Source organism: Hemiscyllium ocellatum, chromosome 16 (genome assembly GCF_020745735.1).
Source record: "Hemiscyllium ocellatum isolate sHemOce1 chromosome 16, sHemOce1.pat.X.cur, whole genome shotgun sequence".
Taxonomy (NCBI): Eukaryota; Metazoa; Chordata; class Chondrichthyes; order Orectolobiformes; family Hemiscylliidae; genus Hemiscyllium; species Hemiscyllium ocellatum.
In genome coordinates, this window is record NC_083416.1 from 16,661,053 (window position 1) to 16,689,014 (window position 27,962).

The 27,962-nt window shown below is 42.8% G+C and overlaps 1 protein-coding gene across 1 annotated transcript in view; it reads right to left on the reverse strand.

Annotated features, from left to right (window-relative positions):
• LOC132823541 (ran-binding protein 17-like) overlaps positions 1-27,962 on the reverse strand; it is a 955,175-nt gene that overhangs the window by 207,998 nt on the left and 719,215 nt on the right. The window contains exon 23 of the mRNA XM_060837486.1: positions 5,944-6,158. Coding sequence (XP_060693469.1) covers positions 5,944-6,158 — 215 coding nt within the window. The remainder of the gene's footprint in view (positions 1-5,943; positions 6,159-27,962) is intronic.

Sequence of the window (27,962 nt, forward strand, 5' to 3'; positions counted from 1 at the left end):
TCCTAAAACAAAGCCAAACCTTGACCAAACGGGTTAAAAGTTTCTTCAGGATCCGAGGTGTAAGCATTGCCGGTGCACGGACTCAAGACAGCAAAAGAGTCCCACTAGACCTAAATTCCTTCGCTTTCCTTTCTGGTTTGGAACAGTTAAATTATGTAGCACCATCCAATTCAGAACCAATTAAAATAAACGTCTGGTTAAATGGTCTCCCAGTTCTAATGTAAGTTGACACTAGCGTGGCTGTTTCACTGATAGCAACACCAGTCTTTAACAAAATTCTTTCTGAATTCCAACCCTTAGGTTTGTGCAACACCTCGGATAGCCTGAGAACCTACACTGGGAAACCTTCACTGATTAAGGTACAACTGCGGTTTCGGTCTCTTATGAAAAGCAGTTGGTTAAGTTACCATAGATTGAAGTTAAAAAGGCTGAGTCCCAAGCCTGATGGGGTGAAATCAGTTGAGAAAGATGCACCGAGACTGGCTCAACCTTTTTTGATTAGAAAATGGCTGCCTGAATGAAGTCCTCATTAAATATTCAGAAGATTTTCAGGAAGCTCCAAGGAATATCGGAGGAGCCAAGGCCACTTTCTATGTTGACAAGGAAGCAAATCCTCGATTCTGCAAGGCCCACCCAGTGCCATCTGCCTTATAGGCAAAAGTAGAGTTAGAAATCAGAAGGTAGAAAGTGAAGGAATCATCAAACCAGTCCAGGTTGTGGAATGGCAGCACCAGTCATAACTAGTTGTGACGCCTGACGGATTTGTTTGCCTTTGTGGGGATTTCAAACAAATGGTAAATAGCTTTTCACAGCTGAATAAACACCCAATCCGATGCATAAAGGATTTATATGCAAAGCTGATAGGTTGGGGTTCTGTCCTTCATGAAGCTGGATATGTGCCATGTGATCTGGCAATGGCAGTTAGATGCTGATTCCCAGTGGTGTGCTAGAATTAATACCCATAAGGGCTTGTACAAGTGTACAAGACTGCCATTTGCGGTATCATTAGCCTGTGCAATCTTTCAGCAGACAATGGAGAACATTTTACAAGGTTTACCTCAAACTGCAATTTATCTAGACAATGTACTAATAATAGGAAAGACCAATAAGGAGCACATGGAGAAACTGGAAATAGTCCTTAGATGTTTCTGCCAGGTGGGCGTACGCCTTGTTAGGGAAAATGTGTGTTCCTCACTGACCAACAACAGAGTTGACAAGACCAGGTTACACTCATTGGAAGATAAAGTGAGGGCATTCAAAGGTGCCCAGTTCCCATATCTGAACTGGAGTTTGGGCTGATCCTGATATCTTGGCATCAACTCTTTAAAAAAAGGTCAGCCTTGAAAATGGTCACATATCCAAGCCATGACTTTCAGGGAGGTGAAGAAACCACTATCATCCTTTAAAGTGCTGGCATACTCTGATCCCAAGTGAGATCTGGTATTGACATGCGATGCCTCACCTACAGCACTGGACTATTAACTCAACTATGGCCCAAAAGAGAGGCAAACCCAATAGCATATGTCTCTAATACTTTGGCTAATTGAAAGCACAAATATGCCAGATAGAGAAGGAAGGTATAGCAGTCATATTTGAAGTCAGGAAGTTCCATCAATACCTCCACAGATGTAAATTTGTAATAGTAATGGACTACAAACCCCTGCAACATCTAATTAAAAAGAACAAGGCAGTGCCACCCACAGCTTCAGGCTGAATTTAGTGGTCGGCTTTAATGCTAAGTGTGTATAATTACAAGTCTGAACACCGTTCGGGAGGCTAAATAGCAAATGCGGATGCACCTAACCACTTCCTGCTGGCAGATACACCACTGATGGTACCATCACTAGAAGAATACATAATGGTTTTAAATTTTTTGGACACACTTCCAGTCGCAGCTGACAACATCAGACTTTGGAGGCAGAAAGATCCAGTCCTGGCAAAGCTGAAACAGATCGAGGTGATGGAGGAAACCAAAGGGCCGTCACAACCAAAACTGAACCAGAGAGAGACCAGCTCACAGTAGAAGACGGCATATGATTATAGGAATTAAGAGTGATTGTCCTGAGCGTGACGATACTGTGACTTTAGGAGGTGTATTTCATCCTTTTTTTTAATCAGAGGTTTTAAGGCAGAGGTGCCAAACAATCCACCAGATTCACTAGAAAAACAGCTTGAGAGGCCTTGGGGTAATTTTTAAAAGTTGGAACAATAGAGCAGCCTGAATGGGTGTGGTCAAGCTCACATAGAACCAGGATTTTCAGTTTTTTTTAGTAGCAGCAGTTATTGCTTAGATCTCAGCAGGGTTAGAAGTTGCAGTAAATCTCTCCCTGCTGCGACACTCTCAGAATTCTTCAATATTTTTTCTTCCTGGGCGACTGGAGTTGCATAAGAGACAATTTGTTTTATGAATCTGCCTTTTACCAAGGGTATGTTTACAGGATGTTACTATACTGGAACAGTTAAATAGTAATAGTTATTGTATCTATGATTAAGTTTTCCAATAGAATTATGTTATTCCAATTCCTTCTTTCTTTTGTCGCATTTTAATGTGCTGGATGAATAACGTGTATTTTTCTTTAAATTTGGTAGTTTGACCAATCAAATTGCATCTGGAAAGCAACACCTTACATTTAGCGCTAAAATAAGTAAAAGTTGATGTCTAGACTATCTTCTGAATACTTTGAGCAGGTTTTGGACTGGTACACAACATCGAGCAAAGGTCGCCGCCAGATACTGGCTGAAGCCCACCAGGGTCATCCATAGGATTCCAAAATGTAGGTGTTAGTGAGAAGTTATATGTGGTGGGAATGGATGGGTGAATCCTGGATTCGGCTATAAATCCACTACAGAACAACCTTGATTATCCGGACGAGACGGGTGGGAGTACTTTGTTCTGATAACTGATTGTTTGGATAACTGATTGTTCAGAATACTGATAATGTATTTAAGGGACCTTGAGATCTTGTTTGATTAATCTGAAATTCGGATAATTGATGGTCGGATAACTGAGGTTGTTCTGCATGTACATACTTTCATGGGCTCAAAGTTCTTAGTGATTGTGGACCCCAACTCAAAATGCCTGGATATGCATAGAGTTCATTCGCCAAACACAGGGCTGATGAAGGAAAACCACATGCATCTTTTGTAATACGTTGACTCCTGGATGTGTTGGCTTACATAATGGGCCAGCGTTTACCAGCAGGGAATTGAATATTCCCGAAAGTTAAATGGTATTCAACATAAGGACAACTCCATACCATCCATCATCAATGGTCTGACAGAAAGAGCAGTCCAAACTTTGAAGGCAGGCTTAAAGAAATAGCCTACAGTTTCCTTAGATACCAAACTGTCTAGTTTGTAGCTGAAAAATGTGTTGCTGGAAAAGCGCAGCAGGTCAGGCAGCATCCAAGGAGCAGGAGAATCGACGTTTCGGGCATAAGTCCTTCTTCAGGGTTCAATTCCCGCCTCAGGCTCTGTGTGGAGTTTGCACATTCTCCCCTTGTCTGCGTGGGTTTCCTCCGGGTGCTCCAGTTTCCTCCCATAGTCCAAAAATGTGCAGGTTAGGTGAATTGGCCAAGTTAAATAGTGTTAGGTGAAGGGGTAAATGTAGGGGAATGGGTCTGGGTGGGTTGCACTTCGACGGTTCTGTGTGGACTTATTGGGCCGAAGGGCCTGTTTCCACACTAAGTAATCTAATCTAAGTGAGAGAGACTGTTTACTTCGGGGATGAAGTGTGGTGTAGGAACCACGGGAATAGCCTGCATGGGGAAGAGGCGAGTCAAGTCCAGTGATGCATAATGTTTGTGTCGTGCAACAGTCCTAGACAAGCACATGGACCATATGAAAACTGCATACTCGCAAACAGTGCGGAGCAAAATATGCCCAGCACCTTGATTGCCTTTCTGACTGTTCTGGAACCTGCAGGTTCTCCCTCTGCAAGTGTTGAAGACACCTCAGAATCTAAGGTGGACTGGCAACTGTAACTGCCTCAATCACTTTGCTGCCTGAAGAGGGTAATGAATTTCTTCTGAGATGCTCTGGGCACAAGAGGTGAACTACTGTGCTTTAAACACCACCTTATCAGAGGCAGAGTTAGACAAACCCGACCAGGTGCTAAAACACCACAGGGGGAGCTCCAAAGGAAAGAACCAGCTTATGTCCTCGGACTGAAAGGAGGAGTGTTGTAGTGATTGTAACGAGGTCAGCTATGTGGACTTTATAGAACATGAGTTCCCTGACTGTGATAACCTGGCCCAATCAGGGAGCCCTGTCTGACAGATATATACAGGAGTGTCAGAGGTTCTGTTCACGCAGAGCTGACTCTGAGGAAGTTGGATCAGTGTCAATAACTCCCCACATGTATATAAAGGGTGACTTGGTGATGAGATCCGAGCCTCTGAGGAGTTCTTTCAGTTATTTGTGAAGGGAAGCCTAAGTGTTCAGAGCTTATCCCAGCTCACATGCCTACCAGCAACTCTGTATACCCTAACCGTTAAGAGTTCAATTGATGCTGAGGCTGAAAGATTAGTTAGTGCTATATGCCTTTTACCATGCTTCATTCACTCAGTCTTTTCCCAGTACTTTATCCTTTTTGGAATTACAGTCTCCAAATCTTGCCACACCAAATTAAATGTGAAATATTTGCCAATGAGTTATTGGCTTCCTCCTCCTCCACTCCCCCCACCTCCCCCCCCCTCCCCCCCCCCACCCCAACTAACATTTCAAGGCTTATGGAATTACTTTAAAATATTTGTGTACATTCAGTTCTCAAAAGTAACATAAAACCCCAATTAGCTGAGAAAAGCTGTATCCATTGGGGCCCTTAGATAATATCTGAACCTTTGCAGGCGAATCATTTACCCTATTTTTAATTAATCATAATCTAAGAGAATTTGTGGAATAATGATGAATAATGTATGTCAAGCACGAGGTCAATTTAAGCATCTAAACCTTATCCAAAAGGGCATGCTTCACCAATAATTATTAATTACTCCCATTATGTTCTATCTCAAGCATTCAATGGCTCAATAATGAACCATTTAAAAAAAATGCAGTTACAATTAGTTCATTATCCTTCCATACATTCAGTTGCCAGTTTTACACTTTATAGGGTCAGGGCTGCTGACTGTCAAGGTATTTACTGACAGTGACTCTATGCTGTAGGGCAGAAGATGGTTATAATTATAGCAGAGGCAGGTTAATAGATGCACCAATGGTTGTACATCTAACACACAGGCCTTGGTTTTAGAAATAGAGTATATCTCCCTCTGTACTATCTCAGCAAAATCTTCCAGCTTCAACTTTAAGAGTAACTGCTATTCTATCTGAAATTTCCATTTGCCATATGAATCACCCATTGAATTGCCACAAGAAACTTCTCTTTCCTTAAAGGAAAAATGACTATAAAGTTTATCAACTTTCAAAATGTCCAGTGAAGCCAATATGACTAAAAGCTGGCTGAACGTACACACTCACATAATGCCACTTATACTAGTGAGATGAAAGAAATCATGTGCTAGTAATCATGAGAATGCGAAATAAAGCACTACAGAAATTAAGGCCAATCACATTTCAAGGATGTGACTTACAAAATACATTGTCTTTAAAGTCCGTACTGTGTGCTGCCATAGTATCAGTGTCTGCTATGGAGCTACATTAATAACGTAAGCGATAAGCTCCAGATAAGGATCCCACAACATGATGGAGGTATCTCAATGTATTCAGTTATACTGAACATCTAAATTCCCATTCTGAAACTGGCATCATGACTCTGCGTAAGATATGGTCCTTGTCTCTGAACATCAGAAAAAGGTACTGATAGGGATGAGTCACACATTGAAAAAGATAATGGGAAAATAGACTTGTGGGGTGCAGATCCCCTTTCCTCCCCAAACCAGTTAGATGAACAAGTTTTCATAAGTTCAGGGATATCTGGTCACTTACCAGCAAATCGTTGTGACAGATTGACATCAGCATTTTTAGGAAGGCTTGCAGTGCATTGTCAAAGTGGCTATCCCCATATAACTGGAAAACACCAAAACTGACATAGTTCCCACAAAGAGCAGCCTTCAATGCACAAAAACAGATAGAGATGCCTTTGAGCTTCAGCGGGTAAACCTGATCCTTGGAGATATTCCCGAGGGTTTGGATTTGATTACCTAGATCAGAAAGAGTAAACAAAGAGAACTTGTCAGTGAAAAGAAAGGAACGTTAACAACACTTCAGCTTAAACTGTCTTGTCATCATATTAACCCATTGAAGTTATGCCAGAGAATAATGAATTACCTATCATTCATACATCAAACACACAATTCTACAGCATTTTCCTTACAACCTGACCAGCAAATATATCTAAATACGTGAATGCCATTACTCAACAGCTAGAGCATATTCATTATATCAGCAGTTATTGCTACAATCATGAACAAAATTCAATATACTGAACTATCCAGAAATAAATGTGCTGAATGTGTAAGCAGTCCTCAACATATGCACCGTGCAAACCATGATTGAACAATGAACTGCAATCATAAAATGCGACAAGCACAAACATCATTCACCCAATTATTAAGTAACATGCAAGCACACATGCTGTTCACAACCTCAGCAAACAATCTACAAGCACACACATTGTAAACTCGAAAAATGCCACAAAATCACAGAGTCCACAATCCCATGCAATCTACCTAACTGCTCAAAAGATCCTGTCATTGACATTGTTACATTGAACCTTGACCAATGAAACACAATTCAGGCAAACTGCATTGCACGATTAGTAAATATAGAAAATAAAGTGTATAACTAACATTCTGTAATATTTAACAATGGAGGGACTCGGGTACTGTGACAAAACTTATATACTGTATGTAAAGAATGATTTACAATTGAGAGTAATTTAAAAGCAGTAAAACTGTTTAGTGTCCCAAGCTCAACCATCTTCAGTGATGGGGCAGGACGGTGGCACAGTGGTTAGCACTGCTGCCTCACAGCGCCAGAGACCTGGGTTCAATTCCCACCTCAGGCAACTGTCTGTGTTGAGTTTGCACATTCTCTCCATGTCTACGTCGGTTTTGTCTGGGTGGTCTGGTTTCCTCCCACAGTACAAAAAAACCGTGCAGGTGAGGTGAATTGGCCATGCTAAATTGCCCATAGTGTTAGATGAAGGGGTAAATGTAGGGGAATCGGTCTGGGTGGGTTGCTCTTCGGAGGGTCGGTGTGGACTTGTTGGGCCGAAGGCCCTGTTTCCTCAGTTGCTTCGTCGGTGACCTTCTCTCCATCATAAGGTTGGAGTGGAAGGGTTCACTCATGATTCCACAATGATCAGTATCATTTATAGTTCCTCAGATATTGAAGCTGCGCCTATATGTAGCAAGACCTGGACAATCTTCAGGCAAGTGCCTGGCAATGACCATCTCCAATAAAAGAGAATCCAAACATTTCCTCTTGACATTCACTGGTACGATCATCACTGAATTCCCTCAGTATCAACAGCTTGGGCTGGATTACCATTGACCAGAAACTGAACTGGACTAGTCATAGCAATACTGCAGTTATAAGAGCAGGTCAGAGACCAGAAAGCCTGCAGCAAGTTACTCATCTCCTGACACAGCAAAGCATGTCCACCATCTACAAGACATAAGTCAGAAATATGATGGAACTCCCCAGTTGCCCGGATAAGTGCAGCTCCAAAAACACTCAAGAAGCTTGATGGCAAGAGAATCATATGTTTGATCTATTTTTAATGCCCTTATCCACCTATCAAAATTACTTTGTTTGATCCTTTCAAACTTTATGTATGTTTGACCAGGCTCCCTCCTTAGTTTCCTAAAACGTTGTCTGTGGGCTTCAAGAATGAGCTTGTTTGGTCGTAAAATAGCATTGTTCAGCTCATTATACTCCTTACACACCTCCCTCTGATAGTGTTGCACATACCTCACTAGCTCTACCTGTCGACTTTGTCTGGATCAACAATACCCACATGGGCACCGGCCATTTCATTTGTTTAGCCACTTCCTCGAATGAAATGAAAAAAGCCTCTACATTCTTGCAGGCTTTCTGGTCTCTGACCTGCTCTTATAACTGCAGTATTGCTATGACTAGTCCAGTTCAGTTTCTGGTCAATGGTAATCCAGCCCAAGCTGTTGATACTGAGGGAATTCAGTGATGATCGTACCAGTCAATGTCAAGAGGAAATGTTTGGATTCTCTTTTATTGGAGATGGGCGGCACGGTGGCACAGTGGTTAGCACTGCTGCCTCACAGCGCCAGAGACCCGGGTTCAATTCCTGACTCAGGCGACTGACTGTGTGGAGTTTGCACATTCTCCCCGTGTCTGCGTGGGTTTCCTCCGGGTGCTCCGGTTTCCTCCCACCTTCCAAAGATGTGCGGGTTAGGTGAATTGGCCATGCTAAATTGCCCGTAGTGTTAGGTAAGGGGTATATGTAGGGGTATGGGTGGGTTGCGCTTCGGCGGGTCGGTGTGGACTTGTTGGGCCGAAGGGCCTGTTTCCATACTGTAACTAATCTAATCTAATTCTTCTCGTCAAACTTCGGCAATACTTGGACATATTTAAGCAGATCCCCACCAGGCCTCTGACCACGATGGGGTTGCTTCCATTATATCCTCATCACTACTCCTCCTTTTCACCTCTACCTCCACCATTTTAAGGCTGTTTTGAGTTTTCAGTTCCAACTTCTAAAGTACAAAACTTGATTTTTCTTTAATTGTATTTCAAACATTTTCATCTCCTTTTCTCTTTCTTTTTGTTCCACCAGGCTATTCTTTCTTTTTCCCTTGCCATTGCCCTTAATCCAAGCTCCTACATTTGCAACTGAATTTTAGCCATTGCCAAAGATTCTGAAGGCATTGCTGGCAATTATAAATGCTGCACAATTGCCATACTTATCTCCTCTTTCCTCACAGACACGGGCAATCCCAGCCCCAGCTTGTTTGCTAATTCTGAAAGCTTTGCCTTGTTCACTTTCTTTAAAACCCCAAAATGACTTCTTCCACCCCCAGGAAAATTTTAGTGACTGAAAGAGCCATTTACAAGGCACACCATGTTTAAACCACCCGAATTCAAGACCCAAAGTAAAAAAAAACAAACACCCAAGTCACCACCTTTGAGTCCAACAATCCTGAACCCAATCTGGAATTTCAGATTTTGAAGTTGGTCAAAAGCCCCAAGTTTGTTATGGACCAGATCACAGCCTGTCAAAATGCATCAAGACGATAGCTTTGACCTTAACTTTTCCTCATTTTAAAGGCAAATGCCGGGCGTAGCACTCCAGATGTAATTCGATTGGTCAAATTACCATTCTTGAAGCAAAACACACTTTATTCATATACTAGAGTTAAAATGCAACAAAAGAAAGAAGAAATTGCAATAACTTAATTCTACTAGACCACTTAATAGAATAATATTTAATTCCTAAACAGTAACTGTTCCAATATAGTAACATCCCATAAAAATAGTCTTGGCAAAGGCAAACTCAGCAAAATAGATTGTCTCACAGAGAATTCTCTAGTCCAGGAGGAAAAGCATAAAGAAATGAAGAGAGTGAGTAAGTGAGAGAGAGTGAGAGAGAGAGAGAGAGAGAGAGAGAGAGAGAGAGAGATAGAGAGAGAGAGAGAGAGTGTAGAGATGTACTGCAGCTTCCAAACCCAGCTTCAAGACCCTAGCAACTACTGAAAAGCTAAAACTCCTGGCTCTGGGGGAGCTTGATCCCACCTATTCAGGCTGCTTTTATTGTTCCAATGTTAAAAGAAAACACAAGGCCTCACCAACTGTTTTCTTTATTAGATTCCAATAGACAGCTTGGCAGCTGTCTTAAAACTTATCTTCAAACAAAACAGGACAAAATATACCTCTTAAAGCCACAGGATCATCAATTGCAACAACACTAGCTCCTTTGCCACCCAAAATCCCGCTTATGCCCATAGTCCAGTTGCTCCTTCCTCCTCAGCTTAGGCAGTAGGTTCAAGGACCAATAAATTTGGGGGTTAAACCCCCCCACATGGTTGAAAATTAGCAGTTTGTGTTTACCTCAACATCTGTTCACAAGACTCTTTCTCACATTTAAAATCCACACTCTGATTTCTGCATTTTCAGTTTTTTTGTATTAATTTGTGGGATGTGGACTTCACTGGTTGGCCAGCATTTATTGCTGGTTCATAATTGCCCTTGAGAAGGTGGTGGTGAGCTACCTTCTTGAACCGCTGCAGCCCACATGCTGTAGGTAGACCCACAATGCCCTAAGAGTTTTGACCCAGCACCAACAAAGGAACAATAATATATTTCCAAGTCACATTGGTGAATGGTTTGGAGGGGACCTTTCAAAGTGGTGGTGTATCCACATGTCTGTTGCCTTTGTCCTTCTACATATAAGTAGTCATGGGTTTGGAAGGCGCTGTCAAAGGATCGTTGGAGATTTTCTGGAGTATGTCTTGTAGATACCAGCAGCAGTGTATACTGAGTGTTGGTGGTGAAGGGAGTGGATGTTTGTGGATGTAGAGTCAATCAAGGCTGCTTTGTCCCAAATGATATCAGGCTTCTTGATTATTGTTGGAGCTGCACCCATCCAAGCAAGTGGAGAGTATTCCATCAGACTTCTTTCTTGTGCCTTGTAGATGGTGAGTCAGAAGGTGAGTTACTCACCATAGTATCCCTGGCCTTTGACTCGCTCTGCCACCATTGTGTTTATATGATGAGTCCAGTTGAGTTTCTGGTCAATGGTAACCCCCACGATATTGGGGCTAGCATCAGTGATGCTAAGATCTTTGAAGTCAAGGAGCAGTGGTTAGATGATCTCTTACTGGAGATGTAAAGGTAAATTGTTGTTGTTTGAGTAAGTCACAATGGAGCCCAATCTGATTTTTTTTCTCTTAAAGAGGCCACCAATTTATCATAGATTATAAATTAGTCAGAGTCCCAGGTGGTCTAGTGGTTAAGTTGTGACAATTTCATTGCTGCAGTCTGGGTTCAAGTCCCAGTCCAAATTCATGTATTAATTACCATGGGATGGAGTAGTCCTTTCTTTTAAAATTCACTTACTGCACGTAGCCATCGCTGGATAAGCCAACGTTTATTGGCTGTCCATAATTGCCCAGAGGACAGTTAAGAGTCAACCCCATTGCTATGGGTCTGAAGTCATATGTATGCCAGAGCAGGTAAGAATGACAAATTTCCTTCTCTGAAGGACATTAGTGAACCTGATGGCCTTTTCCTGACAATCAACAATGCCTCATGGTGATCATTATACCCTTAAGCCCATATTTATCACTGAATTCAAATTCATCACCTGCCATGGCAGGTTTTGAACCAGGGTCGCCAGAACATTAACTAAGTTTCTGGATAAATAATCTAGTGATAATACCACCTGGTCATTGCCTCCCCCAATGCTACTGAACACACAATCCTGAGAGGATATGGGTTTGATTCCCACCATAACACATGCTGAAATTTGGAGGCTCTTGTGGCAGAGTGGTAAGTGTCCAGGTCAATTAAAAATAATTAGATCAAGAACAAATCCCACAGCAATAATTCAGTTCGGAATTTGGAAAATATATAGCAGGACTGCAGAGGAGTTTCTGAATGAGTAAACTTCTTTGTTGTGGTACAGTTAGTTTTAATATTCATATCAAACAACCACTGCTGGAAGCTTCATCACTCAAGAACTTATACAGGGTTTTAAATAAGAATGATAAGATTTAAGATAACAGTAAAACATCAAAAGTTATATTTTTAATACATTTATCAGCATAGCTTTAGAAGGTCTCAGATATTGTCAAAACCCTGATTGCACCACTAATCATGCTGGCACTGAACTGTGAAGATCCTTAAGTTTTAGTTGCACAAACAAGGTTTTTGAACCCCTATTAAAGAACAAAATTGCTTCCGACTGCCAGCATCTGAAAATCCACAGCCAGAATGTGATACTTTAGATTCATAGTTTCATAATTCAATTCATGAGATGTCAGAAATTGAGTATAAACAGAGCAAAGATGTCACCTCATGGCTCCGAAAAGTCCCTCCACTACCTAAGATGACAGCTTACATTTATGTAGCACCATCAAAATAACGAAATGCTCCAAGGAGCTCCACAGCAGCATTATAATACAAAGCATAACATGAGCCACATGAGGAGATGATGAAGGTTTTGTAAAAAATGATCAAGATTTTGTAAAAAAAAAGGTAGGTTTTAAGAACCGTTTAGAGGAAACAAGTAAGGTAGAAAGATAAAGAGGTGTAGCAAAGAAAGTCCAGAGCTCGAGGCCTAGGCAATTGGAAGTATAAAAACATAGAAACTGGGAGCAGGTGGTGTCCATCTGGCCTTTCGAGCCTGCTCCGCCCTTCATCGCGATTATGGCTGATCGTCCAACTCAATAGCCTAATCTTGCTTTCTTCCCATAACCTTTAATTCCATTCTCCCCAAGTGTTATATCTAGCTGTCTCTTGAATACATTCAATGTTTTGGTATCATCTACTTCCTATGGTAACGAATTCCACAGGCTCACCACTCTTTGGGTGAAGAAATGTCTCCTCATCTGCATCCTAAATGGTCCACCACGAATCCTCAGATTGTGACCCCTGGTTCTGCACACAACCACCACTGGAACATCCTCCTTGCATCGACCCTATCTAGTCTTGTTAGAATTGTATAAGTCTCTATGAGATTTCGGGCGGCACGGTGGCACAGTGGTTAGCACTGCTGCCTCACAGCGCCTGTAGACCCGGGTTCAATTCCCGACTCAGGCGACTGACTGTGTGGAGTTTGCACGTTCTCCCCGTGTCTGCGTGGGTTTCCTCCGGGTGCTCCGGTTTCCTCCCACAGTCACAAAGATGTGCGGGTCAGGTGAATTGGCCATGCTAAATTGCCCCTAGTGTTAGGTAAGGGGTAAATGTATGGGTGGGTTGCGCTTCGGCGGGTCGGTGTGGACTTGTTGGGCCGAAGGGCCTGTTTCCACACTGTAAATCTAATCTAAATCTAATCTAAATCTAAATCTCCTCATTTGTCTGAACCCCAGCAAAAATAATCCTAACCCAGTCAATCTCTCCTCATATGTCAGTCCTGCCATCCTGGAATCAGCCTGGGAAACCTTCACTGCTCTCCCTCGAAAACAGGAACACCCTTTCTCAGCAAAGGAGACCAAAACTGCACACAACATTCTATGTGTGGCCTCACCAAGCCCCTGTATAATTGCAACAATACATCCTTGCTCCTGTTCTCAAAACCTCGCACAATTAAGGCCAACATACCATTTTCCTTCCTTACTGCCTGCCGGACTTTCAGCAACTGTGCACAAGGAACCCATTCCCGCTGCACACGCTCCCACTCCCAATTTACAGCCATTCAGGTAGTAATCAGCCTTCTTGTTTTTGCTTCCAAACTGAACAACCTCACATTTATCAAATTTACACTGCATCTGGCATTGTTTTGTCCAGATCACGCTGAAGGATCTCTGCATCCTTGTCACAGTTCACCCTCCCATCTAATTTGGTGTCATCTGCAAACTTTGACATGTTACATTTTGTCCCCTCATCCAAATCATTAATATTATTGTGAATACTGGGGTCCCAGCACTGATCCCTGTGACAACCCCCTAGTTACTGCCCGCTAATTTGAAAATGACACATTAATTCCTACTCTTTGCTTCCTCTCTGCTAACCAGTTTCCTCTCCATCTCAATACACTTACCCCAATCCCATGGCACTTTAATCTTGCACAATAATCTCTTATATGGGACTTCATCAAATGCTTTCTGAAAGTCCAGATATATCGCATTGACTGGCTCCCCCCTTGTCAACTATACAAGTTACACCTTCATAGAATTCCAACAGATTTATCAAACATGATTTCCCCTTCTGAAATTCATACTGACTCTGTCTGATCCTGCCAATGCTACCTAAATGCTCCGCTGGAAAACCCTTGATAATGCATTCGAGAATTTTTCCCACGACCAATGTTAGGCTTTTTGAATATTGGAGCGATATTAACTACCCTCCAATCTGTACCAGAATTATGGTCACTCATCCCCTAGAGATCTCACGCAGCTAGAATGGCAATGATTCCCTTCTCATTATACAGTAGCTGAAAATGTGTTGCTGGAAAAGCGCAGCAGGTCAGGCAGCATCCAAGGAGCAGGAAAATCGACGTTTCGGGCATGAGCCCTTCCTCAGGAAGGGCTTCATTATATAGTACCCAGTCTAAGATGGCTACTTTCTAGTTGGCTCTTCCACATATTGGACAAGAAAACCGTATACTCTCCAGAAATTCCTCCTCTATGACATTGCGGCTAGTACTATTTGCCCAATCTATGTGTAGATTAAAATCATCTTGATCACCAATATTCTCTTTTCACATGCTTCTCTAATTTCCTGTTCATTGCAATTCTCAACATCACCGCTGCCCACTAATTTATTTTCTCACTATTGTGTTAGTTTCCACTTTAACCAGCAATGCTACTTCACTACCTTTTCCTTTTTGAGAGTCCTTCCTAAATATTGAATGACCCCGGGGCATTCAGTTTCCAACCCTGCAGCTCTGTCTTCATAATCCCAATTATATCGTACCTGCTTACATCTATCTGCACAATTAGTTCATCCACGTTATTGCAAATGCTCCGCATATTAAGGCACAAGGCCTTTGAAGCTTGTCTTTTTAACATTGCTTGTTTCACTTCCAATATCTTTTCTCAATAGCCCAATTTCTAATTTCCTGTTCATTGCAATTCTCAACATCACCACTGCAGTTTAGGGTCTATAAATGATACCCACTAAGTTTTTTTGCCCCTTAGTATTTCTCAACACTCCCCATACAGACTCCATATTGTCAGAGCTAATATACTTTCTCACTGTTGTGTTAATTTTCACTTTAACCAGCAATGCTACTTCACCACCTTTTCCTTTTTGAGTGACCTTCCTAAATACTGAATGGCCTGGGGCATTTTGTCCTTGGTTTCTCTGCCCATCATTTTTCTTATTCCCTTCCCTACCTTTTGTTTTGTCCTTGCTCTTGCCTTCTCTCACTGTGTACATAGGTTCTTATCCTCCGAAATATTAGTTCAAATTCTCCTCAACTGCTCTAGCAAACACTCTCCCTGGGACATCAGTCCCTGTCCTGCCCAGATGTAACACGTCCAAGAACTGGTATGAATGCCCCGGGAATCTGAAACCCTTCCCCAACACCATCTTTTCAGCTACATAATCATCTGATATATCCTGTCATTTCTACTCTGACTAGCACATGCCACCAGTGGTACTCCTGAGATCACTACCTTTGAGATCCAATATTAACTTTATTCCTGGCTCCCTGTATTCTACTTTTAGGACCTTATCCCTTTTCTTTAACCTATGTAGTTTGTACCGAACGGCACCACAACCACTGGCTGTTCACTCTCCCCCTCCAGAATGTCCTGTACCAATTCTCAGACATCCTTGACCTTAGCACGAGGGAGGCAACATACCATCCTGGAGTTTCGCTTGCGGCCATAGAAATGCCTATCTACTTCCTTTATAACTGAGTTCCCTATAACTATTGCTCTGGCACATTTTTTACTCCTTCCCTCTGTACTATGGTGCAATGAGTTTGGCTGCTGCTGCTTTTCCTGAGAAGTCATTCCGTTCAACAGTATCCAAAATGGCCACAGGAGATTCCTACACTACTTGCGAATCTTGCTCTGTTTGGGGGTGGCCCATTCCCTTTCTGTCTGCAGAGTCTGCTATGTGACGACCTCTCTATACATGTATCCATAATATTCTCTACTTTGTGGACGTTCCATAGTTGCCACTCCAGCTCTGAAACTTGAGCTTCCTGGAGCCGTACCTAGAGACACTTTCTGTACACATGCTGACACGGGGAACCAGAATCATCCCCGGTGTGCCACATGGAGCAAGCCAATACTTTGAGCTTTCCTGCCATGGTTTACCTCTTTAACTTAAACTTTGGAGAATAGTTCATATTAGAGTAAATCCAGTTATCTGTGGCCCTTTTCCCCTTGTCGATGTACTACCCTTACAGATTAGAAGCCAAAAAATGTGCCATAAGTGTAATCATTTTCATGCTTTACCCCATCCCAGATCCAACCTTCGAACTCAGCTCCACCTGCTTGACCTGATCCTATCTACCTTCCCACCTATCTGCTCCACACATCCCACTGACCTATCACAATCACCTCCTATCTTCACCCACGTATCGTCATCCCACATACCTTTCCCCTAACCCCATTACCCCTATTTGTTTCACAGCCCACTTCTCCCTCCTCAGTACTGTTGAAGGGTTATGCCCAAACCTGTGATCTTCTGCTCCCCAGATGCTGCTTAATCTGCTGTGCTTTTTCTGGGAACACAATTTACACATTCTGACGTCTTCAACATCTGTGGTCCAAAATGTTGTCTACTGACTCAGGGGATGTTTTGTTGAACCCCTCCTTCTGGTAGTGGTGACTGCACCAATGCAAATCTTCAACCCGATAGTCAATCAGCCTCTGCTGGAGACTTGTTTTCACTTTAACTCCCAGGATATTTTGCTGAGATTCTCTTTCTGGTAGTGGTAACTGCACAAATGCTCCGTTTCCTCCCACAATCCAAAAATGTGCAGGTTAGGTGAATTGGCCATGTTAAATTGCCCATAGTGTTAGGTGAAGAGGTAAATGTAGGAGTATGGGTCTGGGTGGTATACGCTTCGGCGGGTTGGTGTGGACTTGTTGGGCCGAAGGGCCTGTTTCCACACTTTAAGTAATCTAATCTAATCTAATCTAATCTAATCTAATGCAAATCTTCATGCCAACAGCTAATAAGAGTCTTCATAGCCCTCTGTATGACAACCAATTGTGTAGCAATTATAATTAGGAATACAATTTCTTGTATATCTTGATCGTAAACACGGACCATTTTCCAGACTTGGGTTCTTTGGGCTCACAGAGAAAGGGGGAAAAATGGATGAGGTGAAATTTGATTAAAATATTTAATTTTGACTCTGTGAACTGTAGTGGAATGTTTTCCAAATGTCTCCTATTCAGATTACTCATCTTAAATTGCTATATTTTTAAGGACTGTGAAAATAATTAGATGTTACAAATAAGATGTCTTGTTCAGAAGAAAGATTCATTCTGTACAGAACTTGGACACAATACAATCTGTAATAAGCAAGAAAAGGCCACGATTGTTTACTTGGATTGAAAACACCCCTATTACTGTAAACAAATAGAAAATCATCAATTTCTGCACATGCTGGAAGTCTGAAATTAAAATGGAAAATGCTGGAAATACATCAGTCAGGTATTACCTGCAGAAAGGGATGAAGATTTGACATATCAAAGTGATGATTTATGGTTTTGGTGAAAGGCTGATGAAACGAAACATTAACACTTGTTCTCTCTGCCAACACTGCCAGACCTACTGAGTGTCTCCCAGCATTTCCTGAGTGTATTTGCCAGCAAAAATACAGTGAATTGCTAAGGTCTTGTCCCCAGGGTAGGGGAATCCAAAACTCGAGGGCATAGGTTTAAGGTGAGATGTGAAAAGAGACCTGAGAAACAACTTTTTCACATAGAGAGTGGTGCATGTATAGAATAAACTGCCAGAAGAAGTGGGTACAATGACGATATTTAAAAGACTTACGTCAGGAACATGTACACGAAAGGTTCACACAGATATGGGCAAACGCAGGCAAATGGGACTAGTTCAGCTTAGGAAAACTGGTCAGCACTAATGAATTGGTCCAAAGGACCTGTTTCCGTCTGTATGACTCTATAACTCATTACTGGGAAGGTTATTTATATCTGGAATAAATAAGCTATCTGGTCCAGATGTCTTGCATTTAAGGTTACATAAGGAAGTAAAAGAGGGAGACAGCTGAAAGGCTTGCCATAATCTTTTAAACTTCCACAAAAACATGGAAGCATTAGATGATTGGTGAGCAAAAAATGTGATATAAATATTCAAGGAAGGACTCCCCTAATAACTACAGATTGGTCAGTTTAACATCAACAGTGGTTAAGGTTTTAGAAATAATAATAAGAAATGAACAGGCACTGGGAGAGGTTTGAGTTCATGGACTCCAGCTTAAACTTGTAAAAGGCAGAGCACAGAACATAGAACAGTACAGTACAGGAATCGGCCCTTCAGCCCATGATACTGTGCCAAACATGACACCAAATTAAATCAATCCCTCCTGCCTGCTATTGGTCCATGCCTCTCAATTCCTTGCATAAGGGGAGGGAATGGCTTAGCGGTATTATCACTGGACTGTTAATCCAGAGATCCAGATAACATTCTGGAGACCTGTGTTCGAATCCCGCTACGGCAGATGGTGGAATTTGAATTCAATAAATATCTGGAATGAAGAATCTGAATCTAGTTCACGAATGTCCTTTAGGGGAGGAAACTACCATCCTTACCTGGTCTGGCTTAAATAAGACTCCAGACCCACAGCACTATGTTTGACTCTTAACTGCCCTCTGGGCAATAAATGCTGCCCAGCCAGCAACACCCTCACCCCGTGAATGAATTAAAAAAAAAACGAAAGGTCTCTTAAATTCCCTCCATTGTATCTGCCTCCACCACCATCTCTGGCAGTGCATTCCAGCCTCCTACCACTCCCTGTATAAAAAACCTACCCCTCACACCTTAAATACACACCCCTGGTATTAATCATTTCAACTCGGGGAAAAAGATTATGACTGTCAACCCTATCTATGCATCTCATAATTTTATAGATTTCTATCAAGTCTCCCCTCAGCCTCTACCACTCCAGAGAAAACAAACTGAGCTTATCTTGCCTCTCCTTATAGCTCATACTCTCTAATCCAGGCAACATTCTTCTGCACCCTCTCCAAAATTTCCACATCCTTCCTGTAATGTGGCAACCAGAATTGAACCCAAAACTCTAAGTGTGACCTAACCAGACTCTTATATAAAGCTATGATGTGGAGGAGCTGGTGTTGGACTGGGGTAGACAAAGTTAAAAATCACACAATACCAGGTAATAGTCCAACAGGTTTATTTGGAAGCAATAGCTTTCAGAGCACTGTTCCTTCATCAGGTAGGTGATGAAGGAGCTAACTGATGAAGGAGCAGCGCTCCGAAAGCTAGTGCATCCAATAAACGTATTGGATGAGAACCTGTTGTTGTGTGATTTTTAACTTTATATAAAGTTGCAACTGCGCATCCTGACTCTTGTACTTAATTCCCCAACCAACAAAGGTATGCATACTAAATGCCTTCTTTACCACCCTATTTAGTTGCATGGCTACTTGCAGGTTGCTATGGATTTGAACTCAAAGATCCTTCTGTACACCAATACTGTTCAGAGTTCTACCATTAGCTGTATATTTTTCCTTAACATTTGATCTTCCAAAGTGCAGCACCTCACACTATCCACATTAAATTCCATCTGACTTTTCACCACCCATATCTGCAACTGAGTTAGATCCTGTTGTATTCTTTGACAACCTTCTAATTATCCACAATTCTATTAGTTTTTGCATTGTCTGGAAACTTACTAACTCACTCATCTACATTTTCATCAAAGTCATATATCACAAACAGCAGAAGTCCCAGTATGGATCCCCGTGGAACACCACAAGTCACAGACCTCCAGCCTGAAAAACACCCTTCCATAACTACCCTCTGCCTTCTAGGGGCAAGCCAATTCTGAATCCATGTGGCTAAGTCACCACGGGTCCCATGTATCTTAATTTTCTGAATGAGCCTACCTTGAGGGACCTTTTGAAAGCCTTACTAAAATCCATGTAAACAGCATCCACTGCTTTACCCTCATTGATCACATTCGTCATCAAATAATTCAATCAAGTTCGTAAGACATGATGTGCCCCTGCATAAAGCCATGATGACTGTCCTTAAGCTATGTTTTTCCAAATGTGCATAAATCCTATCACTAAGAATTCTCTCCAATAACCCCCTAACCACCAATGTGAGACTCACCGGTCTATAGAACATAGAACATAGAACATAGAACATAGAAAGATACAGCGCAGTACAGGCCCTTCGGCCCTCGGTGTTGCGCCGACCGAATCCTACCTAACCTACACTAGCCCAATAACTTCCAAATGCCTATCCAATGCCCGCTTAAATGACCATAAAGAAGGAGAGTTCACCACTGCTACTGGCAGGGCATTCCATGAACTCACAACCCGCTGTGTAAAGAATCTACCCCTAACATCTGTCCTATACCTACCACCCCTTAATTTAAAGCTGTGTCCCCTAGTAACACCTGACTCCATTAGCGGTAAAAGGTTCTCAGTGTCGACCCTATCTAAACCCCTAATCATCTTATACACCTCTATCAAATCTCCCCTAAACCTTCTCTTCTCCAATGAGAACAGCCCCAAGTGCCTCAGCCTTTCCTCATAAGATTTTCCTACCATTCCAGGCAACATCCTGGTAAACCTCCTCTGCACTCGTTCCAATGCCTCCACATCCTTCCTATAGTATGGCGACCAAAACTGCACACAATACTCCAGATGAGGCCGCACCAGAGTCTTATACAGTTGCAACATGACCTCAGGACTCCGGAACTCAATTCCTCTACCAATAAAGCCCAGTACACCATATGCCTTCCTCACAGCACTATTTACCTGGGTGGCAACTTTCAGAGATCTGTGTACATGGACACCAAGATCCCTCTGCTCATCCACACTACCAAGTAGCCTACCATTAGCCCAGTAATCCATCCTCTTGTTACTCCTACCAAAGTGAATGACTTCACACTTAGCTACATTGAATTCCATTTGCCACCTTTCTGCCCAGCTCTGCAACTTATCTATATCCCGCTGTAACCTACCACTTCCTTCCTCACTATCCACAACTCCACCGACTTTTGTGTCATCCGCAAACTTGCTTACCCAGCTTTCAAGCCCTTCCTCTAGATCATTTATAAAGATAACAAAAAGCAATGGTCCCAAAACAGATCCTTGTGGTACACCGCTAGTAACTGCGCTCCAAGATGAACATAGTCCATCAACTACTACCCTCTGTCTCCTTCCAGCCAGCCAATTCCTAATCCAAACCTCTAATGTATCCTCAATGCCATACATCCGTAGTTTTAGCATTAGCCTACCATGGGGAACCTTATCGAACGCCTTACTAAAATCCATATACACAACATCTACTGCTTTACCCTCGTCCACTTCCTTGGTCACCTTCTCAAAGAACTCAATAAGGTTTGTGAGGCACGACCTGCCCTTCACAAAACCATGCTGGCTATCCTTGATCACGTTATTCCTATCCAGATGTTCATAAATCTTATCCCTTACCATTCTCTCTAAGACTTTGCCCACCACTGAAGTCAGACTCACTGGCCTATAGTTACTAGGGCTATCCCTATTCCCTTTCTTGAACAAGGGGACCACATTCGCTATCCTCCAGTCCTCTGGTACTATTCCCGTTGACAATGACGACATAAAAATCCAGGCCAATGGCTCAGCTATCTCCTCCCTAGCTTCCCATAGGATCCTAGGGTAAATGCCATCAGGCCCAGGAGACTTATCTATTTTCATCCTCTCCAATATTCCCAGAACCTCTTCCCTGCATATTTCCAGGCCATCCATTCTAATCATTTGTGACTCCATATTCACATCAGCAACAGTGTCCTGTTCCTGAGTGAATACTGATGAAAAGTATTGATTTAGTGTCTCTCCAATCTCCTCCGCCTCCACACACAACTTCCCACTACTATCCTTGACTGGACCGATACCTACCCTAGTCATCCTTTTATTCCTGACATACCTATAGAAAGCCTTTGGGTTTTCCCTAATCCTACCAGATAAAGACTTTTCATGTCCCCATCTCGCTTCTCTTAGCTCTCTCTTTAGATCCTTCCTGGCTACCTTATAACTCTCTATCACCCCAACTGAACCTTCACGCCTCATCTTTACATATGCCGCCTTCTTCCCTTTCACAAGGGATTCCAATTCCTTACTAAACCACGGCTGCCTCACAAGGCCCTTTACACCATGCCTGACCGGTACATACTTATCGAGGACACGTAGTAGCTGCTCCTTGAACAATCCCCACATCTCATTAGTGTTCTTCTCTTGAAGCCTGTTTTTCCAATCCACACATCCTAAGTCATGCCTCACCGCATCATAATTTCCCTGCTCCCAGCTATAACTCTTGCCCTGCTGCGCACACTTATCCCTCTCCATCACTAAAGTAAAAGTCACCGAGTTGTGGTCACTGTCCCCGAAGTGCTCACCTACCTCCAAGTCTAACACCTGGCCTGGTTCATTACCTAGAACCAAATCCAGTATAGCCTCACCTCTTGTTGGCCTGTCTACATATTGTGTCAGGAAACCCTCCTGCACACATTGGACAAACACCGACCCATCTAATGAACTCGAGCTATAGCTCTCCCAGTCAATATCTGGGAAGTTAAAGTCCCCCATAACAACCACCCTGCTACCTTCACTCTTTTCCTGAATCATCCTCGCAATATTATCCTCTACTTCTCTAGGACTATTAGGAGGCCTGTAGAAAACACCTAACAGGGTGACCTCACCTTTCCTATTTCTAACCTCAGCCCAAACTACCTCAGATGGCAAGTCCTCTTCCATCGTCCATTCCACTGCTGTAATACTATCTTTGACAAGTAATGCCACACCTCCTCCTTTTTTACCCCCATGTCTGATCCTACTAAAACATTTAAACCCTGGAACCTGCAACAGCCATTCTTGTCCCTGTTCTACCCACGACTCTGTAATGGCCACAACATCGAAGTCCCAGGTACCAACCCACGCTGCAAGTTCACCTACCTTATTTCTTATACTTCTGGCATTGAAGTATACACATTTCAGTCCACCCTTCTGTTTACAGGCACCCTCCTTCGAGATCGCTGCATTATTCATAACCTCCCTCCACTCAAGGTCCTGTACCCTAAAGCTACAGTCCAGGTTCCCATGCCCCGGCAGAGTTAGTTTAAACCCTCCCAAAGAGCACTAGCAAACCTCCCCCCAAGGATACTGGTGCCCCTCAGGTTCAGGTGTAGACCATCCTTTTTATAGAGGTCCCACCTTCCCCAGAAAGAACCCCAGTTGTCCAGAAACCGGAATCCCTCCCTCCTGCACCATCCCTGTAGCCACGCATTTAACTGCTCTCTCTCCCTATTCCTCGACTCTCTATCACGTGGCACGGGTAACAAACCAGAGACTACAACTCTGTTTGTTCTAACTCTGAGCTTCCAACCTAGCTCCCTGAAAGCCTGTCTGACATCCTCACCCCTCTTCCTACCTATATCGTTGGTGCCAACGTGGACCACGATCTGGGGCTGCTCCCCCTCCCCCTTAAGGACCCGGAAAACACGATCAGCGACATCACGTACCCTTGCACCTGGGAGGCAACATACCAAACGTGAGTCACTGTCGCCCCCACAAAACCGTCTGTCTGTACCCCTCACTATCGAGTCCCCAAGAACTATTGCTCTACCTTTCTCCACCCTTCCCTTCTGAGCAACGGGGCCAGGCTCCATGCCAGAGGCCTGAACCTCGTTGCTTGCCCCTGGTAATTCATCCCCCCCCACAAGTATCCAAAATGGTATACTTGTTCTTGAGGGGAATGACCGCAGGGGGTCCCTGCACTGGCTTCCTCCTCCCACTCCCCCTCACTGTCACCCATCTATCTTGAACTTTCGGAGTAACTACTTCCCTAAAGCTCTGATCTATGACCCTCTCTGCCTCCCGAATGATCCGCAGTTCATCCAAATCCAGCTCCAGTTCCCTAACACGGGCTTGGAGGAGCTGGAGATGGGTGCACTTCTTGCAAGTGTACTCAGCAGGGACGCCAATGGCTTCCCTCACCTCATACATGTTGCAAGAGGAACATTGCACTGCCTGCACTGCTATCCCTCTAAAAAGCTAGCTTTCTTTAAGAAAAAAACTAAATGTAAAGAAACCAAACAAGCAAAACGCAGCACTTACCTGCTTGCCGCAACGGGTCTTATTATTTAGGTTAGAGGAGGAGGGCGGGTGGGAGGCTCTTCTGCCGAAATGCCTCGGGTTACTCACCTGCGCGTTTAAATAGAGAAAAAACCCTACCCAGGTAACCTAGCAACACAAGCCTCCGGGTCTACCCGGCGTTTTTTTTAAAAAAAAACTTTTTAAATTTTTAGTTTAAAAAAGTTAAAAAAAAGTTAAGTACTGGAAGTTTCCTGAGTAATCCATATTTCCCTTCTTGAACCGAGGAATAACATTAGCCACTCGCCAGTCCTCTTGGATCTCTCCAGTGGCTAGCAAGGATACAAAGATCTTGGTTAAGGCCCCAGCAATCTCCTCTCTTGCCTCTCTCAATAACCTGGGGTAGATATGAAGGAGCCTTGGGGACTTATCCACCTGAATGTTCTTCAAGAGACCCAACACCACTTCTTTCTGGATCTCAAAATGCCCTAGCGTATTGTCATGCGCCACACAAATCTCACTCTCCCCCATATCCATCTGGCTGAATACCAATGCAAAGTCACCTACATCCTCTCCTTCCAAGCACAAGTTCCCTCCTTTATCCTTGAGTGGTCCTACCTTCTCCCTAGTTATTCTCTTGTTTTTATTGTATGTATAGAATGCCTTGGGATTCTCTTTAAACCTCTTGCCGAGATCATTTCACGGCCCCTTCTTGCTTTCCTAATTCCCTGCTTGAGTTCTTTCCTGCTTTCGTCACATGCCCGGTCTGATTTTAGGGTTCTCAAATGCCTTTTTCCTTTTGACGAAATTCACAATCTCCCTCATTATCCAAGGTATCTTACCTTGCTATCCTGTCCTTCCTCCTTACTGGAACATGCCGGTCCTGAACTCTCATCAACAGGTCTTTAAACAGTTCCCACATGCCAAAAATCTGTTCCTCCCAATTAACACACCCTAGCTCCAGCCTAATACTGACGTAATTTGCCCTCCCCTAATTTAGTACCTTCCCGCAAGATCCTGATTTATCCTTATTCATAGCTATCTTAAAACCTAAGACGTTCTGAGCATTGTTTCCAAAATGCACTCCCACTGAAAAGTCAGTCACCTGGGCAGGTTTATTAGCCAATAGAAGATCCAGTGTGGCCCCATCTCTCGTTGGACTGTCCACATACTGTTTCAAGGTACCCTCTTGGATGCACTTAACAAATTTTGCCCTCTTGCTCCAAGGGAGTGCCAGTCAATTTGGGAAAATTAAAGTCACCACTATGACAACCCTGTTTTTATTGTATCTTTCGATAATTTGCCAACATACATATTCCTCAATGTCTCAGTGCCTGTTGGCGGCTTATAGTGTAAACCCATCAGAATGATTGCATCCACCTTATTTTTGAGCTCTCCTCATATTGCCTCAGTGGATAAGTGCTCCAGTCTGCCCTCTGAGAGCAAATGTAACATTCTTCCTGATTAGTAATGTAGCCCCTCCATCTCTTTTACCTTCCTCTCTATCTCTTCCAAATTAATAAAACCCTGGAATGTTGAGCAGCTAGTCCTGTCTCTGTCTCAACAAAGTCTCTGTAATGGCCACAACATCATAGTTCCAGGTACTGATCCAGGCTCTAAGCTCATCTGCCTTACCAATAATACTCCTTGCATTGAAATAAACACATTTATGCCCATTGGTACCACCATATTCATATACCTGTCTCTGCCTGTCCTTTCTTTCTGTTTTACTGGTCCTAATATCTACTTTCCCCTCAATCCCGCCACTTGCTTGCCTGCTGCTCTGGTTCTCAGCACCCTGCCGCTGAAAGATATTGGACTAATATTGACTTTTTGATGAAGCAATGGAGAAGGTTGATGAAGGGGCTGCCAGGGATGTTGATTATGCATTTTAAGAAAATGTTTGAAAGAGGAACATATGAAGGGATAGTTAACAAAATTCATGGAATAGGAAGCTTAATGTCAATAGATAAAATATTGGCTTAAGGCCAGTAAACAGTGAGTCGTGGCAAAGAGTTGTTTTTCAGTCTGCACGATGATAGACAATGGTGTTTCTCAAGGGTCAGTGCCATGATTACTATACATAAAATAGACTTGGATCTTGAGACATCAAACTTGGACTAGTGACAGACTTTGAGGATGATGCCAATTGATTGCAACAGCAAATACAGCTAGCAGACGGATAGTCAAGTGTCAGTTGGAATTTAATGCAAAGAAGTGTGAGGTAACAAAGTTTGGCAGAAGAAATAAGGAAAGGTAATATCATTTTCATGGCACAATTCTAAAGAGTGGATGGTAATAGAGAAACCTGGAGGCGTCATCTGCTCAGACAGTTGAAGGTGGCACGACGTACTGAAAGTAATTGGAGTCATACTTCATGGAAATAGACCCTTTGGTCCAACCAATTCACACCGACCATGTTTCCTAACTAAACTAATCCCACCTGTCTGGTCTTGGCCCATATCACTCCAAACATTTCGTATAAACCTATCCAAATGTCTTTTAAATGGTATAATTGTACCTGCATCCACCACTTTCTCTGGCAGTTCATTCCACACACGAATACTTCTGTATAAAAACATTGCCCCTACTTGTTAAGTCTTTCTCCTCTCACCTTAAAAATATGCCCCGGAATTTTTAACTCCTCCACCCTAGAGAAAAGACTCTTGTCATTCATATTATATATGTCACTCATGATTTTATAGATCTCAATAAGGTCACCCCTCAACTTCCTACTCTCCAATGAAAAAAGTCCCAGTCTTTCCAGTCTATTTTTGTACCTCAAACTCTCCATTCCCAGCAACATCCTGGCAAATCTTTTCTGAACCCTCTCCAGCTGACTAATATCCTTCCTATAACAGGATGACCAAAGCAGCACACAGCTCTTCAGAAGAGGCTTTGCCAACATCCTGTACAACCACAACATGATGTCCCAACTCTCGTACTCAAAGGTCTGAGCAATGAAGGTAAGAGCACTAAACACCTTCTTAACCACCTTGTTTACTTGTGATATAAATTTCAAAGACTTACGAATCTGAACTCCCAGGTCTCTCTGTTCTATAACACTACTAAGGGCCCGACCATTAATTTTGAGTGTTGGAAGTGGAGGGAGTGAATGCTTGTAAATGTTGTGCCAATCATGCAGACTGCTTTGTCCTGAATGGTGTCAAGCTTCTTGATTGTTGCTGGCAAGCGGGGAGTATTCAATCACACTTTTCACTTGTGCCTTGATCATCAGTAGACTCTTAATTCCAGATGAGAGAACCATCTTCATTGTCCACTCTACTGCCAATTTTGGTGTAATCTCCAAACTTATTAATCATGCCTCTTATATAAATGATTAGATTAGAATGCAGAGGACCAACAAATGTGCACGCACTACTGACACCACTGCTTCAGGTCTCCAGCCTGCAAAATAACCTTCCAACACCACCTTCTGTCTCCTACCATACAGCCAGTTCTGTATCCAATTGGGAAACTCACCCTGAATCCCATTAGTCTACCACGCGGAACCTTGTCAAAGTTTTAAATTAATAAAGCATAACTACAAACATTGGTCCAAAAGCAGGGTAGTTTAGGCCACAAGTACAGTATTTCATCTAATTCTCATCACCAGACCTTTGAAAGAATGCGAGGGGGCTTGAGATAGTAAGAGCAAATTTACCAGAATGGATGAGGGATTTTAGTTTCGATTAGGTTGGAGAAGCTGAAGCTCTCTGCAACAAAGGAAAGCGAAGATTTTCGGAGGTGTACAAGATAATGACAAGCTTAGATAAGATAGCCAAAGTGATGATAGCAAGTGCGAGTAGTCAGAGATATAAGCTTTTGGGCAAGAGTTGCAGGGCATGCAAGGAGAAACTTTTTACAATGGAACTCTAAACACCCTTACTGTCTTTCTTCTGGTCCTCATTCACTACAACATTTCTGCAGCTCCCCATCTGTAGAACCAAATAGTCACCTTCACCTTTAATTTTCTAGTCTTCATTAAAGCCATGACGTCTCTCTCATCCAGAGGTGAGATTTCTGGTGTGGTCTTCATCTGCTCTCCTCTAA